Consider the following 18,556-nt stretch of genomic DNA (forward strand, 5'->3'; position numbering starts at 1 on the left):
GAAATCAAATCAACTGCTTTATTTCCTTTTTTACAAACGGCACTGCGCAGAAAAAATGAAATAACAAACAAGATATAGTAATATGAACTACTCCTCTAAACCGCAACACTTTTGATTCCCAGCAGAGAAAGCAGATACAAAGACAACTAATCGTGTACATGGCAAATCAACTACTCTCCTCTCTCTACTGATCCTCTGCAGATAAGCCTGCCCTGCCCTCAGCCTATCATAGCAGGACTGGGCAGCATTGGCACTAGGCCACCCACTACTTAACATGTGATGCAGTTTGTTCAGCATGTTACATTCGTGACGGTTGCCTTTGTAGGTAGGAGGAGAGGATGTCAGCGCCGATCTTGAGTAAAGGCTCGATGACTCTCTCGAAGAACCCTGGCTCGGTCTCTTGATTCTGCTGCCTCTCTTTCTTGAGTTGCTCGATCTCCTGGCTCATGATCTCAGCCTTGTTCTTGAAGCCCTTCTCCATCATCTCCCTCTGCTCCTTCAGTTTGCTCTCCAGGGCTCGCTCCAACTCCTCGTGCTGGAGCTGCTTCTCCTCCTCCATCTTCGTCACCAGGCGCGCCACACACTCCTCCTTGCTGCGACGCTCGTCCTCCAGGGCGCACTGCAGGTCCTGAGACCGCTGCTCCTCGGCCTTGGCCTTCTGCTCCTGCACCCTCGCCTGCTCACGGGCCTCTGGGGGGAATTAAGGGGGCAGGGTAAGAAGGGGGAGAAACTGTCCTATTGGTCAACTGTGATCAGAGGTGATACGGATGAGTATGTGTGTGTGCATTTATGTGTGTATCTATGTTTGTATGTGTATTAGTAAGCATTTATGAATGTATGTATTTACAGTGGTACAGTGGTAGAGAAGTGGTTTAGTAATCAGAAGGTTGCTAGTTCGATTCCCTGTCGAAGTGTCCTTGAGCAAGACACTGAACCCCTAATTGCTCCTGATGTGCAGTGTGCCATCAGTGTAAATGTAAAATGTGTATACATTGTAAGTCGCACATATGTAAGTCGCTTTGGATAAAAGCGTCTGCTAAATGACTAAATGTTATGAATGTATTAGACACATAGATATGCAGTATATATATATATAAACTTGGGAAAAAAAGTTTGGAAATTTGTGTTTGGTTGATTATTTCTCTGTTGTTGCAATGCTAATTGGCATTGTATTTTATATCGCTGGAGAACCTGTTTATTTACCTTTACACTAGCCGCTAACAGCTACATATAGCTCATTAAACTACACTAGCTGAAGTCTAAATTCAGATAAAGAAAAAAACAGACATGTACACCCCTATCTTGAGAGCGAAGATGGCAGGCAGAAACTGATTGGGCAGAGCTAGGCCGAAGTTATTTAAACAAATGTTTTGTTAAAGCCAACCAATAGCATTGCAGATCAATCCCTTCCAAATGCATGTGTCAGATTAGACTTGGCAATAGATGGCAATATTGCTGCAGGTTCTGGACAGTGCTTGCTAAGAGCGCTTTTCAAAGCATTTAAATTCGTTGACACATAATTGCAGTTTGTCAAACATGTTTTCAAATGTCCGAGCCCCATCCCTTCAAACTGAATTTTCATACATTGTATGTGATTCTGAGCCCGGTAAAAAAAAGAAAGTTCCATGACAAGCTCTTTTTGTCAAGACTGATAAAGCCCATAAAGCTCCTAAACACGTCCATTTTGTAGGATGTATCTTGCGTAACATGTGACACGCATTCAATTTAATAATCTAAATTCTAGTCTAATGGAAACACATTTGCAACTGTGGAGGTACATACGGAGCTCATATCTGTGCCTAAATGGTAAATGGTTCAGCAGACAATCTGGTGCCGTTGTCTATGGAAATAAAAATGAAATAAAAATAACTTCAATCTTTTCCCCAAGATATGGCCATAAGAATTTTCTGCAACAGCATACGTTTGTCTTTGGTAACTATGGTGGTCCACTTTAATTAGATTGAAATGTAATCCTTGACATGGCTGTTTTACTTTGTAAGTATTCTGGGAACCTGTAGGCTATTTGGTGCAGAACCCCAGCAGAACCTAACAGAACCGTATAACGCTGTTTAGCACCGGGCCATCGGCAGAGTGAACAGAACCGTATAACGCTGTTAAGCACCGGGTCATCGGCAGAGTGAACAGAACCGTATAACGCTGTTTAGCACTGGGTCATCGGCAGAATGAACAGGTGAGTACAGTATAACGCTGTTTAGCACCGGGTCATCAGCAGAGTGAACAGGTGAGTATAACGCTGTTTAGCACCGGGTCATCGCCAGAAGCGAACAGGTGAGTATAACGCTGTTTAGCACTGGGTCATCGGCAGAACCGAACAGGTGAGTATAACGCTGTTTAGCACCGGGTCATCGGCAGAACCTAACAGAACCGTATAACGCTGTTTCGCACTGGGTCATCGGCAGGGTGATCATATGAGGCTACTGGTGACGGTATGTGAAGATATAAAGCAAGAGGAATTAGTTTGTAGGGTAATTCTGATTGGCTGAAAATGACTGCTTTGCTCTGGTTGGCTGATACCACATGTGTTGGTGGCAGTCATCTCACCGGCCATCTGCTTCTCAACCTCTGTGAGTCTCTCGTCAGCCATCAGGATGGAGTTGGCCTCAGCGTTCTTCTCCTGGAGAAACTCCTCCAACACCTCTTCCCCCTGAGGAAGAGAGAGAAAAGAGGGAAAACAGTTAAAGAGAAGGAGGTAGGGTGCAGACACACACACACACACACACACTCACTCACTCACACAAACACACCAACACATACATACAGTATGTGCACACTCAAAATTACATATACACAAAAACAAACACACACACACACACACACACACAGACACACACACACACGCACACACACACACAAATAGAGACAGACAAACATACAGTATATCCACAAGCACAGACCTATACACACACACTGAAACACACACACTAACACAAAATCACATATATAAGAGATCCAAACATACCATGCACACAGAGAGACACACACACACACACACACACACACACACACACACACACACACACACACACACACATACAGAGACACACACAAACACACACACACACACACACACACAGACACACACACACGCACACACACGCACACACAAATAGAGACTGACAAACATACAGTATATCCACAAGCACAGACCTATACACACACACTGAAACACACACACTAACACAAAACCACATATATAAGAGATCCAAACATACCATGCACACAGAGAGACACACACACACACACATACAGAGAGACACACACACACACACACACACACACACACACACACACACACACACACACACACACACACACACACACATACAGAGACACACACAAACACACAGAGACACACACACAGACACACACACACTGCCCTGGCGCTCACCTTCATGCCCTTCTTGTCATGTTGCCGGTACTTGGCCACCATGGCGTCTCGGTCACAGCAGTAGATCTCATACCCGCCTGCCTTGGCATAACTGCCCTGCTGAATGTTGCCAGCTATCAGAGCGTACAGATCCAAGAGAAGCTTCCGACACAGCTTCTCCGAGGCCTCCATGTTCAGAGTGATCAGCTGATCATAGAACTGTGACACCTTTTCCTGTCAGAGGGAAGCCACAGCACACGTTTTAGCCAAAGCAACATAAACTACAAATACGACAGTATGAGTTCCTGGAGCAGAGTTCTAATTGGAGTAGGTATGTTACGCTCGGAATTTACAACAAAAAACAAGGAAGTCAGAGTCTCCAAACTCCAAACTTCAGGTACTACATGTTTTGAACACTACACCCCTTCAAAACAACTCGGCAGCCCAGATATCACAGAATTCCCAGACGGAGATCCGACATGAGAAGGTCAATTTTGTTTTTGCTTAGAAATTAGATTTTTCCGAGTCCAATTAAACACCACTAGTAGATCACCCAGAAAAGCAAGATGCTAACAACATATCTGTAAACCATTATGAGTCGAGACAAAATGTATATTAATACAGATGTAAGAACTTGTCAGGTCTGAAATCCTTCATGTAGTTTTTCAACTTATCCAGACTCACCATCAGCTGCCTCATGTATTTCCCCCCATCATCCTTGAAGGAATGTTTGAGGAATTCCTGCGTTGCCATGGCGTAGAGGCGTTGGTGTTCTGCCGAGACAGTTCCAACATCCATGGGAAAGGTCTTACTCAAATCCCTCATGCCCTGCTCATAGAGCCGGAAGCCCTCATTCATGGCCGACTGGTTTTCGATCTCTGCCATGGCAACCACAGCATTCTCCAGACAGGGAACGGCGCCACTGTTGATGGTGTCCACGTAGATCTTCACAAGATGGCTGAACCCTAGAAACAATGAGTGAAAGGCAAGGGGGTGTATGTTTGTACTCACTTAGATCTTGATGTCAAATCGTAGGTATGGAATCAGAGTATAAGTAAAACAAAAATTCCCAAAGGCACTAGTATGGTATTAGCATTTCAATGCATTAGCATTGGTAAAGCACTTTGAGCTGCATTCTTTTGCATGAAAGGTGCTATATAAATAAAGTTTTATTATTATTATTATTATTATTATTATTTCACGCACTGCAACGCATAGTGAACACAGCTGGTAAGATCATTGGTGCCCCACTCCCACTCCCTTCCCTGCAAGACATATACACCACCCGCCTCACCCGGAAAGCTACCTCGATTGCGAGTGACACCAGCCACCCCGCACACAGTCTGTTCAGCCTCCTACCCTCTGGAAGAAGGTATAGGAGCCTCCGTTGCCGCACCACCAGACTCAGAAATAGCTTTATACACCAAGCTGTCAGGAAGCTAAATTCTCTCCCCTCACTCCCCCCAGCCATATCCGTCAGTCTGATAGGAGGCTGAAATCCTCCCCCCCCCCCTACAATAACTCAGGACTCTGCAACAAAACTGTCCCTTGCACTTTTATCACTTTACCACTTACTGTTATACTTGCACTGCCAATGTAACATACATCTCACAGGATGTCTTTTTGCTGCCTTTTTTTGCACTACCTGTCACTTTAAAGTAAACTTATGCTGCTGTACAGGTATCTGTATGTGTATAACTATATGTATATGTATATCTATATGTCTTGTCTTATCTGTTGTTGTGCGTGTGCACTTATATGTTTCACCGTGGGAGAGTGGGAAACGTTTTTTTCGATTCCTTTGTATGTCTTAACATGCAAAGTAATTGACAATAAAGCTACTTTGACTTTGACGCTTTAAGTGTAAAGGTTTTTAGGTATTTGCTCTGAAGACGTATATAATCAGTCCCAGTACAGATACATGCAGTTTATTAGATGTACTTATGATAGGGATTTGGACCTGAATAGAGTTAGTAACATATTCTATGTTAACATTAGAACTATGTTGTATTATGTACTGTATACTGTATATTGTATTGTGTGCATTAAGTGTGACCAATATTTCTGGGCTGTCTCTGCAAAGATACCACGGCTAGATCAGGCCACGGCCACCACCAATCCATCCATCCATCCATCCATCCATCCATCCATCCATTCATCCACCAATCCATCCATCCATTCATCCTTTTGATTCGTTCCCTTTTCTATTTTCTCTTCTGCATCTATTCAGTTCTTCCTTCTTCTTTGAACACAACAGCGATACGAAAGAAGCTCTGTGACTCACGGCTGCCGGTGATCTTGTGGCCACCCTGTACCGTCTTCACGCGGCTCTCTGCAAAGACGTAACTGCAGAAGCGTTTAGCGACACTCAGGAAGTCTGGGCAAAGGTCGGCCTCAGCCATGGAATCTAGGTTCGTCATGTTCTTTGCGGACGTTGGGAACGGGAATGTGAAGCACTTCCGGGCCGGGAAGAAATTCCGGATGCACTGTCTCGGAAGGTTGTAGGTCGCCACTTTAGTAGACTCACCTGTGAATGCAAATCCAAATGCTGTCTGAAACTGAAGCTAATGACCCTCTAAACTTAACATTTCAATAGTGTGTTCTTAAATGTATAAATGTATAACTTTAAACTTTATGCCTGTACAACAAGGGTAGAAAATTATGCTACTACCTAAACTTAAAAGCTAGCAAGTCTTGTAATTTCTGTTAGTAATTAGGCCTATGCACAGTATTTATACTAATTCATGATACCACTACAACTACCACTACTACTGCCTCTACTACTCCTTAATAATAATAATAATAATAATAATAATAATAATAATAATGAGAGAACAAAGCTATTTCCACATCTAAATCCAAAATAATTTAATATCAAAGAACAAAAACAATATCACTACTACTTATAATAATAATAATGATGAGAGAACAAGCTTTTTCCATTTTGTCAAGAAAAACAAAACCATATATTTGTTTTACTATTTATTGAGACTAACCTTTCCTCAGCTGCAGGGCAAAGTTCAGGTACCCGTCCTCACTCACATTCCGACCGTCGATCTTCCTCTCCAGAGTGAAGTCCCGAACGGCCCAGACGAAGTCAGGGAAGAAGCGGACAAACTTACTCTCCTCTTCGTCATCCTCATCATGGGCGCTCGCTGACTTTATCCGGATGAGCTCGGTCAGCTCAGTCACATAGCTGTGATTGGCTAAGGGAAAGTGACTGCACTACTGTTTTTTACGTTTAAAGTTTAAATTCTCATTCATATAAAAGGCTATAAAACAGGGTGTGTGTGTGTGTGTGTGTGTGTGTGTGTGTGTGTGTGTGTGTTGTGTGTGTGTGTGTGTCTGTGTGTGTGTGTGTGTGTGTGTGTGTGTGTGTGTCTGTGTGTGTGTGTGTGTGTGTGTGTGTGTGTGTGTGTGTGTGTGTGTGAGTGTGTGTGTGTGTGTGTGTGTGTGTGTGTGTGTGTGTGTGTGAGAGTGAGTGTGTGTGTGTGTGTGTGTGTGTTTACCCTGATATTTGAGGATTTTAAAATCTGATAATGATACCTCTCATCTCACTCTTGTTTTCATCAGAAACAAATAAAGATTTTGACCAACAATTATCATAGGGACATAGTGTTGTTTAAATAATTATCTTGCCTAAACAAAGGTTTTCGTTTAGTAAGCAATACGTCTTCTTGTATCAGTGGGATTTTACATGTAATCTGCTCTCCAACAGGAACAACACCATTAGAGGCATAGGTTTTCACTTTCCTTCCTTCGCTCATCCACGCTCATTCACTGACAAACTTTGACATTAGCTAGTTGTGTGGCGTACTAAGTTAGCAACTATCAGCGATATTGGCAGAGAATGTGTGGGAGATGACGAGGGAGTAAATCCAATCTGAGTAATTAAATTGAAGGATTAATGTTCGGCTTTCAAATACTTTAAAAAATTTAAATAATTGGAAGTTAAAAATTCCAGTATCAATAGTTGTTGCAATTAGCTTCTATTGGCTGATGATCTTGATCCATCAGTCAGGCTCTAATAGTTCACTGTTCATGAGCTGAGGCTATGAGGGACAGGGAAAGTGTGTGTGTGTGTGTGTGTGTGTGTGTGTGTGTGTGTGTGTGTGTGTGTGTGTGTGTGTGTGTGTGTGTGTGTGTGTGTGTGAGAGAGATACAGGATACTGGAGTTTCTCTAGAGCCTCGTTATCGATGGTGCCTCTGCTGTTGTACACCAGGGTGCTACTGAGCAGCACGGCCAGACAGAAGATCCAGGCATCGTTCTTCGAGTCGCCCTACGATGAGATTTCATGTCATTTTAATGAGGGGCATTCAGCTGGTTGTACATTCATTCATTTATACAGGCAGAAAATCCAGGTATCGTTGTCTGCTCTTTACAGTATTTGTGCATAATACCCTGAATAATGTTGCTTTTTACAGTATTTGTGCACAATATACCCTGAATAATGTTGCTGAGGACGGCATTCTGAAATGTATTTCTCTCTGCCTCCATACATGACAATAGGTTACAAGGTTTTTTTTTTGTTTGCTTGTTTTTGTTTCTCTTTCCCCTGTTATTTCTGAATGCACAATCTGGAGTTTTGCTGAGCCAAAATATATATGATTGGAATATACATCGAATTGATTGCACAATATTCAGCTGGTTGATCAACAAAGCATTCTCTGGGTTAAGAATTATATTTTAAACAAGTCAGGATTCAGTTTAACTTCTTCCTACCACTGCAGTAAACAGCGTATGAGTATAACATGTATGTAAATAGTGCAACGTTGGTGTCCTCACCTTGTCGACATCACCCAGTCCTTCAGTGTCTAGCAGCAACAGCGTATGTCCTGAAACAGAGGTCATTCTATTGTCACTGACACTGCCTTCCACCTCAGGGGTACGCGAAGTGGTTCAGGGGGTACGCAAGGAGAACATTTCCACGATAACGGAAAACGGACGGAATTCGCAGAATACCCTTTGAAACAGAATTACAACTTTCAGACGGAAACATCATTTTGTGCATCAAAATTGCCCAAATTCCCCTGTATTTTGTCCTGCAAGGCTGTATTTCTTTCTTATAAACACAACAACGATCGCAACGATGAACAAGCATTAATTAGAAAACAAAACCATTGAGATAATGTCACGTCTGTGCTGAACTCCGCTCCGGCCACGCCCCCCCATTCAACGGTTGACACACAGACCTCCTGTCAAATTAATTCGCTCATCTTCCCAATCGCCTGCAAATAATGTTTTTTTAGTCTTCTGTTCTGTTGATGGCTGACAAACAACAACCTTAAAAGGTTTGGGTCACTTGTGGCACATATTATTCACTCATTTTAAGCCATCAATCTAGCTGAGGGTGAACAAAATGAGCGGAATAAACGGAATAAAACGAAATTAAACTAAAAGTTGAAAAGGAAAACTTTTTTTTTAAACGGGGGAGGGAGGGGGGGGGGTACGTAGCTGGAGATTAAATGTCTGAAGGGGTACGGGACTGTAAAAAGTTTGGGAACCACTGTTCTAGAGCACATGGTAACCCATGGTAACGACACTCCTCCTCCAGACACGCAAGAACAATCACAGAGTTTCCATGGAGAACCATAACAAAGTCACACTGACAAATAACATCCTTTAGTGTTATGGTTGGGTACACAAGGATCTTTCTTCTCATTATTATTGTTGATAAAGTGCGAAAAAAGACAATATTACCAATGAACAACATACAAACAAACAAACAAATTATTGAATGAATAAATATATTTGCTCACCTGGTTTAGAGGGGTGAGGCACACACCACATCCAGATGCCTTTGGTCTTAGACTCAATGGTGCTGCCCAGAGCAAAGCCTGAAAAAAACAAATTATATTTGAAACCCTTATCAATGTTGTCATGGCAACAAAGGCGCTAAGCTCTACTATGATAGTTTTTTTTTTTATTGGGCCCACAAACTGTGGATACCGATGGATTTTAAGTCTGATGTTCAAAAGTCGGCCCTACTGGTCCTACTGGTTCTGTGGTCCATGGCAGTATGTACAAATCAGACCAAACAAGATGAGTTTCAGTTCAGTGGCTGCACTGCAATGAGTGGCCTCAGGGGGCACTATATACACATCACATGTTGAGTTTGGAGTACTCCGCTAACACAGACTTTCAAAAGACACGTTTGCAATTGACCTTTTTTTTCTTCTGTGTGAGTGTGTGTGTTTATGTTTGTGTGCGTGTGTGTTTATCTGTGTATTTGTGTGTGTGTGTGTGTGTGTGTGTGTGTGTGTGTGTGTGTGTATGTTTGTGTTTGTGTGTGTTTATGTGTGTGTGTGTGTGTTTGTGTATGTGTGTGTAAGTTAGAGTGTGTGCAATAAAATCAGGGAATGGAGTAATGCTAATCTGAAGCTGTACTTGCACCGAATTTAAGCCTGTTTGGATTATTCCAGGTATTGTTCCCACCAGGACCAAAACTCTCTACTGCCACTTTATCCCAAAACAACTGATCCCGGTCTGTGTTTGGAATCTGAAATATTCCTGTAGCTCGTTACACAGTGATAACTCAGTCTCAGTCTGTTTCAGGTCAATAGTGGCATTGCACAAATATGCTGGGCTAAGCATACTGAGACTATCCCATATGAGGTTTTGACGTGTGTTGATGTGTGTGTGTGTGTGTGTGTGTGTGTAAGCTTGTAGCCTATGTGCCTATGTCTATATGCCTTGTAGCCTCTGTGTGTGTATTCATTTTGTGTGTTTATGTGAACGTGTGTGGTTTACCTGACTGTTGCCCAGCTAGCCGATTCATGAGGTAAGACTTGCCAGTGCGGTACAACCCCACTACAGCCACCACCACCACAGGCTGCTGGATCCCCCTGAGGATGTCCAGGGCTGATTCCACTGTCCGCAGTCCCTCCTCTGCATTCTCAATCAAGCACACAGGTGCTGGCATCCAGGGTGGACCTCCAGACATGGCTGCTTGTAAGATAGCAGGACAACTTACAAAAGTAATACCACACACAAATCTTGGTTCAATTATAGCTTTTTTGTTCTTCCAATATCTCATTCCTTGTCATTCCTGTCATTCCACAACAGTAGTAGTAGTATTTATAGTAGTAGTAGTAGTATTTATAGTAGTAGTAGCAATAGTAGTAGTAGTAGTAGTAGTAGTAGTAGTAGTAATAGTAGCAGTAGTAATAGTAGTAGTAGCAGTAGTAGTAATAGTAGTAGTAGTAATAGTAGTAGCAGTAGTAGTAGCAGTAGTAGTAGTAGTAGTAGCAGTAGTAGCAGTAGTAATAGTAGTAGCAGTAGTAATAGTAGTAGCAGTAGTAGTAGCAGTAGTAATAGTAGTAGTAGTAGCAGTAGTAATAGTAGTAGTAGTAGTAGTAACAGTAGGAGTAGCAGTAGTAGTAGTAGCAGTAGTAGTAGCTGCAGTAGTAGCAGTAGTAATAGTAGTAGTAGTAGTAGTAGCAGTAGTAATAGTAGTAGTAGTAGTAGTAACAGTAGGAGTAGCAGTAGTAGTAGTAGCAGTAGTAGTAGCTGCAGTAGTAGCAGTAGTAATAGTAGTAGTAGTAGTAGTAGCAGTAGTAATAGTAGTAGTAGTAGTAGTAACAGTAGTAGTAGCAGTAGTATCAGTAGTAATAGTAGTAGCAGTAGTAGTAGTGGCAGTAGTAGTTTAAGAAGGTGAAGAGGTGAAGAGGAGACATGACTGCAGTGTTGGTATCAAAGAAAAGCTCTGTCACCCCAGATCGCAGTTAGCTTTGGGCCGGATCCGCACAAAAGCCTTTAGATCTGTCTATAGCTCACACACAGTTTCTGCCTTTAGATCCGTCTATAGCTCACACACAGTTTCTGTTTAGATCAGTCTGTAGCTCACACACAGTTTCTGACTGAAACATTCCAACTGCAAGCATTGCAGTATTTCTGCCGGCTTACAGATTCAGCCCATATCCGTTTTCAATCACTCAACAGAATTTCGGCAGTGTTTATTTTAACAGTGCTTAGAAGTGTTGTGTAACCCAGCAGCAAGAGTAGTAGCTGTAGCTGTGAAAGTTGAGAAAAGTTCATCTTTTCGAGAGGCACTGCATACGTCAACCATACGTCAATCAAATCGCATGTGCAAATAAGCCAGCACAGGCACTATACAATCACATCGCATTTATGCTAATATCTCAAGAGAGTGAGACCGACAAAAAATGATGGCGGACCAAACTCAAGTAAGTATTTTGCTTGACTTATTTTTTGTTTCGATTTTTAAGAAGTTAGACACTGTACATTGTAAAAACCCGTTATTGTAGCTGAAGAATACGTCTGAGGGGATTTGCGAAGTGTCTAAACCAGCTATCTAATGTTAGCACGTTAGCAAGGTAACTACCACAAGGTAAACAGCTCGCTAGTGGCGTGATTGCTTGTTGACCTGTCAATCTCACTATAAATGTCTCCGTTATCAACACAACCCCATGCGCCAGATACGCCCTCCGTCATCCGTCAAGCAACGCATGTCTTCTGACAGAGCATTCACACCTTTGCGTTGGAATGCGTTGATCTGTTAAGGGCGACGGATCCCCATTCACTTTGAATGGGGTGTCGTCATCCTTTGCCGAACTGAATTGTGGCTCCGTTCAGTTCGTCAAAAGGTTGACGTCACCCCATTCAAAGTGAATGGGGATCCGTCAACCCTGACGGATCAACGCATTCCAACGCGTTCGTGTGAAAGGTCTCTGAGCCAGGCATACAAGTGTGAATTCACTGTTAGTTGGATAATTGTTAACGCATTCATAGACAGCAACAACCTTGAAGAGTAATTGAGAACTCTGATTAGCACATGTTGTTAGCTAACATATTGTGTCCACACAGTTACAATAGGCTAACGTTTGTTAGTTTGACGTATGGGCAAGATAACTGATGGCCATTTCGACATGTAAGCAGATACCTGCAGCATTTGGAACACAGAGGACCACACCGAAACGGGGCTGGACCAGTACCAGGGAGTATCTGCTGCAGATCCGTCATTCGGCCGATGTGCGATGGGCATCACCAGTATTGGTGGATTAAACAGAACTAGTCCTAAAAGTGTCTGGTTAGTGTATTATTGCTGTATTAGTGCTGGTCACCAGCTACCTAACTGTAAATTAACGTATGGTGACTTAACACTGAACAGTGTCTTTTCATTGGAGAAAAACGTTACATGTTGGCAGGAGGAGCCAGAGATCGCAGCTTCCTCACACGGAAGATACGTTTGCAGAACTCACTCGACTCGGAAGAGATGCTCCAGGGACCATCTCAGTAGTTATTTATTACTCTGAAATAAAGTGTTCAGTATTTCCACAACTTGTTACCCTGGGAAATTATTTGGGAAGTGTTTCATGCTCCGACAAAACCCAATGTAGGACATAATTACATTATGTCGATAAGTTAGTAGGCTAGTTTCCCGTTGCGCTCTGTCTCTCTCGCCCTGGCTCTGAACGAGGCCAATAAAGGTCACGTGACTGATTGTGGTTACAACTGGTCAACTTTCTGATCTTAACTTTTCTGACCAGTCATCAACATACCAAATAAACCAGTATAGTTGTGTAGGTTGCTATTCACTTTACACGAGACCAAGCAAGTAAACACACTGGCAAACATTAATAGTTTGAAAAAAACGTAAGCCTTTGTGTTTAAAAAATTACAACCTACCTTCGGTAAAGAGTTTGCTGACAGAAGATTCACACTCTGCTGCTGTGAAGTCGTCGTTGAGATCAGTGCAAACCTTTAAAGAAAACGAATGAAAATTAAACAGTGCTGGTTATAAAACGCATCGCTACTGTCAACGACCACATTTACATGCCTCAAACTATGCCTCTGACATACAAAGTGATGATACACATTCACGAACGACGTTAATATATTAGGAACCCTTCTCTCCTTTTCCACGATATAACTTAGCTACCCCCTGGCCATATAGACCTAAAGCCTGTAGGTTAACTTCACACTTTGGTTGCGTTAACTTACGTCTTTGAGACAGCAACAAACGACACGGAGAACACAGCAGAGCACTCAGTCAGTGCGAAACCTCCACCCACGTTATATAAGATAAGATATAAGATACGGTTATCTCATGGGGTGGGGACGGGACTCTAGACCTCACAATAATACATGAAGACACCTGACTTCGCGGAAATCCCGACCCTCTCGCTTTCACTTGCGACATACACACGTTCGCACGTACATACATCTGCTGGAAAATCACCAAACCTTGTATGCTACCTGAAGCAAGCATAAACACAAGTTACACACAGGGACAAGAAGTTTAGGCTACCGTATTAGTAACTGAAAGTAAGGACAACGTTAGGCTACACTTAATTAACCTAATTAAACAAGTACCTCTGACAAAAGTCCGAGCTGCAATACACATACCCCAGTTTAAATGGCAAGTGAAAGAATAGGCCTGATTGCAGATGCAGTTGTGGCAATTTCTGACAACCTCCTCTAGATGTCCTCTGGGATTCTCCAAATTTCAACTTTTGATGCAACCTATTTGAACAGTTTTGCCTTCATATAATATTAAAATAACAGTAGTAGTAGTAGTAAGTATGTGTATGTGTGTGTATGTATGTACAGTATGCATTTATGTATATGTGTGTGTGTGTGTGTGTGTGTGTGTGTGTGTGTGTGTGTGTGTATGTATGTATGCATGTATGTATGCATGTATGTATGTCTGTGTATGTGTATATGTGTGTATGTATGTATGTACAGTATGTATTTATGTATGTGTGTGTGTGTGTGTGTGTGTGTGTGTGTGTGTGTGTGTGTGTGTGTGTGTGTGTGTGTGTGTGTGGGTTTAAACCCAGGGGGATTACTGTACTGGATGAAAACTGTCTGTTGCAATGTATCAACAAGTGATAAAAAGGGGGGAAATGTATTATAAAGCACGCAAATTCAAATGTTATTGTGCAAAGCATGTCACATGAAATATTAAGAAGAACTGGGGTGATTGTTTTTGTCCTTGAGAATATAGTGTGCTGGAACAGAGTGATTATGGTGCCGAGTTAGAAGAGGGGAATGGTTAGTGATACATGCAAGATCCTATGTCTCTGAGAAGCAATACTAACAATAACCACCAAACGGATGGTGTGGCGAAACCAACTACCAAATAATCATGAAAATATACATCAGCATTTATAATCAGTGAACAAAACAAATCAAATACATGTACAATCAGAGGTGGGCAGTATTTCAATTACTTGTATTTGAAATACATATTTCAACTGCTTTGAGTATTTTGTAATTTGTATTTGATAGGGCCGATAAAAAATCTAACGTAATTTGTATCAAAATACTTTAGAGTAGAGTAATTTTGTATTTAAAATACTCAAAATACTTTCTCCATTGTTAAGGCAGAAGGAGATTTTTTTTCTGTCAGATTCTACCACTAGACCATCTGATCTGCCTCTGAATGTCATTGTCGAATCAGGCAACAGTCAGGCAAAAGTGGTGCTTCAAATGACCCCGCCCCTTTTTGGGGTGAAATGGAAATCGCCCAGATCTCTCTCATTGACTCTCACGTTAAATCCTTTTTTTTTCACGAAACAGGGCTGTGTTCGAAAACTGAGATAGCTGTCTTGATCCTTGTCAATTTATCTTCATTAGTACGTCGACTTAAAGGAGGTTCTTTCAAAGAGAGAATCGAGTTGTTGCACCGAACGTTAGCCATCTTGACAGAATGTGGCTGTGGCTATTACGGCACACTTTACAAAGTACTCTGCAATACAGTGCACTGCAATACAGTGCACTTACATATGTAGTTTGTTCTGTCGCTGATTAGTGTTGTCTCAAATGGAACACTGAGAGACACAAATGTGGGAGCCTTTAACCCGTAAATCTGTGCTCCGGCCAACTGGAAATTTGGCGAAAAACAAAGATGGCGGACCAAAACTCTGCTGACAGCCGTGTTTTGTATGTAAATGTACATATTTTAGCGTTTTCTCGCTTAGATTTTTTAAAAGTTACAGAGAAATAGACACTGTACTATCAGATAACACAGTTATTGTAACCAGCAATAATGGTTGAAGTGATTTGCGAAGCGTCAGTCAGCCAACTTTCCAAACTGAAAAGCTTCCAAAAGGGCTCCTCCTCTTCCGCTACGTAGCCAAGATGGCGCCCGTTTAGAGTGAGTAGTGTCCATTATTTCACACTGCATTTTTTGACAGTTTGCAGTGCGCCGCCCAGGTACTTTCAGTGCCCTGAATTCTGCTGGTTCTGTCAGTGTGAACGCCCTAAGCACTGAAAGTCAGTGTTTGAAGTGTGCAAGTGTGCGGTAATAGACACGGCCTGTAACTTGATCAAAGCCGTATGACGTCCTTATACACAATTATGTATGACAAAAGCATGGTGGGGCGAGCCCTCCCGGAAGCCATAGAGATTGCATTGAGATCCCTGTTTTGTGAAAACATGAGTCACACAGCTGCTGCCTGCAAATATATATATATATATATACATAATCAATCAAGTTGTTGTCTTTTAATAGCTTTGCTTAGTTACACTGATATTCTGTGACTGTTTTCCTATTTGTGGGGTTCCCCAGAGCTTTGTGTACATTATATAGCCCAAACCTGAATGCTCTGCTATACCAAACTGTGAGAAAACGGAAAATCCAGACAAAGTATTTCCTATATTTTAAATACAAAATACATGTATTGTATTTTGTTAAATTTTCTGGGACCAGTATTTTGTATTTTATTTTGATTTGGATTAAACACAATAGACAGCTCCAGGTATACCAAAATTGTTGTTAAACAGTGTAGTTATACACATTTATTTACGATTACTTGTGTAGTTGTTAAAATGAATTATGTTGTGCTTAAACTTAACAGCAAGAACAGCCATGGCATGGAACAAAAGAAAGGTGGACAATGTGGACAAAATGTTGTCCAAAAGACAAATACCTTGGGGTTTTAGCCTTAAAATACTGTGTTGAATGTTCTTTGAACTGCTGTTTGCAACAATGTCACTCATAATCATAATTTAAAACTGTCCAGAGAGTGGCAGAGGAGGAGAACATGCTGAAAGAACACAAGACTCAGTTGAACATAGATGACGTTTCTCTGCATCAGAAGTGCAGCACTGGTGTGAAGGTAAAGTGTTATGTGTTTTTCTTGCTAACAACCATCCATCAGTCCTTTTTTAGCTCAAATGATTTTTTTTTCCTCGCGTCCGGAGGGGAAAGCATTCAACTTTCAGTCGATAATTGAGGACACATTACCTCAGTGTGAAACAGAGGACACATTACCTCTATTTAACCTTTTTATTCCGATAGTTATTGTGAAAATTGATTCATTTTTGAAGTGTCAATATTACAAAAACAAATGTAGACTGATAGTTTCATTTCAGAAAGAAAAATGAAGAAGAATTTATATGTACAGTGGGGAAAATAAGTATTTAACCCCCTGCCGATTTTGCAAGTTTGCCCACTTGCAAAGAAATGCGTGATCTATAATTGTAATGGCAGGTCTATTTTAACAGTGAGAGACAGAATATCAACAAAAACATCCAGAAAACTGTATTTTAAAACAGTGATGAAATGATTTGCATTTGATCGCGGCAAATAAGTATTTGAATTTATATGTATATCCATTTACTGCAGCTCCACTGTTTTACCTCAGTTGAGAGTCACTTGTGATAAAAGTGTCAATTCAGATACAAATCCATTCGTCTAATTTCTTTGACTCCCATGACATCACAAACAAAGAGATGGAACTGAACATGTAAATAACAAAATGTAATATCAATAAAATCAAAACAATTAAAATCAAATCAACTGCTTTATTTCTTTTTTTTACAGCCAGCACTGCAAAGAAAAAAGGGAACAACAAACAACATATAGTATAATGAACTACTCCTCTAAACCGCAACACTTTTGATTCCCAGCAGAGAAAGCAGATACAAAGACAACTAATCGTGTACTTGGCAAATAAACTACTCTCCTCTCTTTACTGATCCTCTGCAGATAAGCCTGCCCTGCCCTCACCCTATCATAGCAGGACTGGGCAGCATTGGCACTAGGCCACCCACTATTTAAACATTTTACCCATAGCTTTGTACTGCAGGAAGGTGGAGAGGACGTTACCGCCGACCTTGACTATAGGCACGATGTATTCCTTGAAGAACCCTGGCTTAGCCTCTTGAAACTGCTGCTTCTCCCTCTGGAGTTCCTTGATGTCCTGGCCCAAGATCTCAGCCTGGCCCTTGAAGCCCTTCTCCATCATCTCCTTCTGCTCCTTCAGTTTGCTCTCCAGGGCTCGATCCAACTCCTCGTGCTGGAGCTTCTTCTCCTCCTCCATCTTCTCCTCCAGGCGTCTCACACGCTCCTCCTGGCTGCGACACTCGTCCTCCAGGGCGCGCTGCAGGTCCTGAGACCGCTGCTCCTCGGCCTTGACCTTCTGCTCCTGCACCTTCGCCTGCTCACGGGCCTCTGGGGGGAATTAAGGGACAGGGTAAGAAGGGGGAGAAACTGTCCTATTGTGATCATCATATGGAGGAGTATTTAAGTATGCATTTATGTATGTATGTATGTATGTATGTGTGTGTGTGTGTGTGTGTGTGTGTATGTATGTATGTATGTATGTATGTATGTATGTATGTATGTATGTATGTACTGTATGTATGTATGTATGTGTGTGTTTGTGTGTGTGTGTGTGTTTGTGTCTGTGTGTGTGTGTGTGTGTGTCTGTGTGTGTGTGTGTGTGTGTGTGTATGCAGATACACTCATGTGTGAAACTAATTCATGACAATGGATACTAACAAGGCTACCTGCCTCTCTTTCAAGATCCACTCCATAACTAGTAACACCCTAAAGAATGTATAACTTTCAAACTTCTATATATGGTTTAAAGAGGGACAATATCTTTAGAACCCCAGCAGAACCGAATAGGTTAGTACAACCCTGTTTAGCACTGGGTCATCGGCAGAGTGGACATATACATTTGAGGCAAGGCTACGGGTGACTATGTGTAGATATAAAGAAAGATGAGGTAGTTAGTTGGTTGATTCTGATTGGCTGACACCGCGTTTGTTGGTGGCAGCCGTCTTACCAGCCATCTCCTTCTGGACGTCTGTGAGTCTCTCGTCAGCCATCAGGATGGAGTTGGCCTCAGCGTTCTTCTCCTGGAGAAACTTCTCCAACACCTCTTCCCCCTGAAGACAAGAGAAAGAAAACA

At 41.9% G+C, this 18,556-nt stretch overlaps 3 protein-coding genes across 4 annotated transcripts in view; 1 reads left to right on the plus strand and 2 right to left on the minus strand.

Annotated features, from left to right (window-relative positions):
- Positions 1–10,349, minus strand: part of LOC105896910 (guanylate-binding protein 1-like) — a 78,780-nt gene extending 68,431 nt beyond the window's left edge. The window contains exons 1-10 of one of the 2 annotated variants that reach the window (XM_012820545.3): positions 10,140–10,349; positions 9,149–9,226; positions 8,175–8,224; positions 7,559–7,668; positions 6,385–6,584; positions 5,673–5,915; positions 4,073–4,353; positions 3,410–3,622; positions 2,563–2,665; positions 5–690 (exon numbers count right to left, since the gene is read on the minus strand). In XM_012820545.3, coding sequence (XP_012675999.2) covers positions 299–690; positions 2,563–2,665; positions 3,410–3,622; positions 4,073–4,353; positions 5,673–5,915; positions 6,385–6,584; positions 7,559–7,668; positions 8,175–8,224; positions 9,149–9,226; positions 10,140–10,332 — 1,863 coding nt within the window. In that variant the 5' untranslated portion in view covers positions 10,333–10,349 and the 3' untranslated portion in view covers positions 5–298. Of the gene's footprint in view, positions 1–4; positions 691–2,562; positions 2,666–3,409; positions 3,623–4,072; positions 4,354–5,672; positions 5,916–6,384; positions 6,585–7,558; positions 7,669–8,174; positions 8,225–9,148; positions 9,227–10,139 lie in introns of those variants that run through there. The other variant, XM_042703592.1, reaches the window with a different exon arrangement.
- Positions 10,331–11,046, plus strand: LOC122128742 (uncharacterized protein DDB_G0271670-like). Its single transcript, XM_042703474.1, has 2 exons — positions 10,331–10,407; positions 10,455–11,046. Exons 1-2 carry the CDS (start codon positions 10,331–10,333, stop codon positions 11,044–11,046), a joined length of 669 nt encoding a protein of 222 aa, XP_042559408.1.
- Positions 11,047–17,142: 6,096 nt separating this feature from the next.
- Positions 17,143–18,556, minus strand: part of LOC105894420 (guanylate-binding protein 1-like) — a 272,853-nt gene continuing 271,439 nt past the window's right edge. Inside the window, exon 12 of the mRNA XM_042703589.1 lies at positions 17,143–17,811. Within this exon, the coding sequence (XP_042559523.1) occupies positions 17,411–17,811 (401 nt within the window). The 3' untranslated portion in view covers positions 17,143–17,410. The remainder of the gene's footprint in view (positions 17,812–18,556) is intronic.

The sequence above is a fragment of the Clupea harengus genome, chromosome 24, assembly GCF_900700415.2.
Source record: "Clupea harengus chromosome 24, Ch_v2.0.2, whole genome shotgun sequence".
In the NCBI taxonomy this organism is placed as follows: Eukaryota; Metazoa; Chordata; class Actinopteri; order Clupeiformes; family Clupeidae; genus Clupea; species Clupea harengus.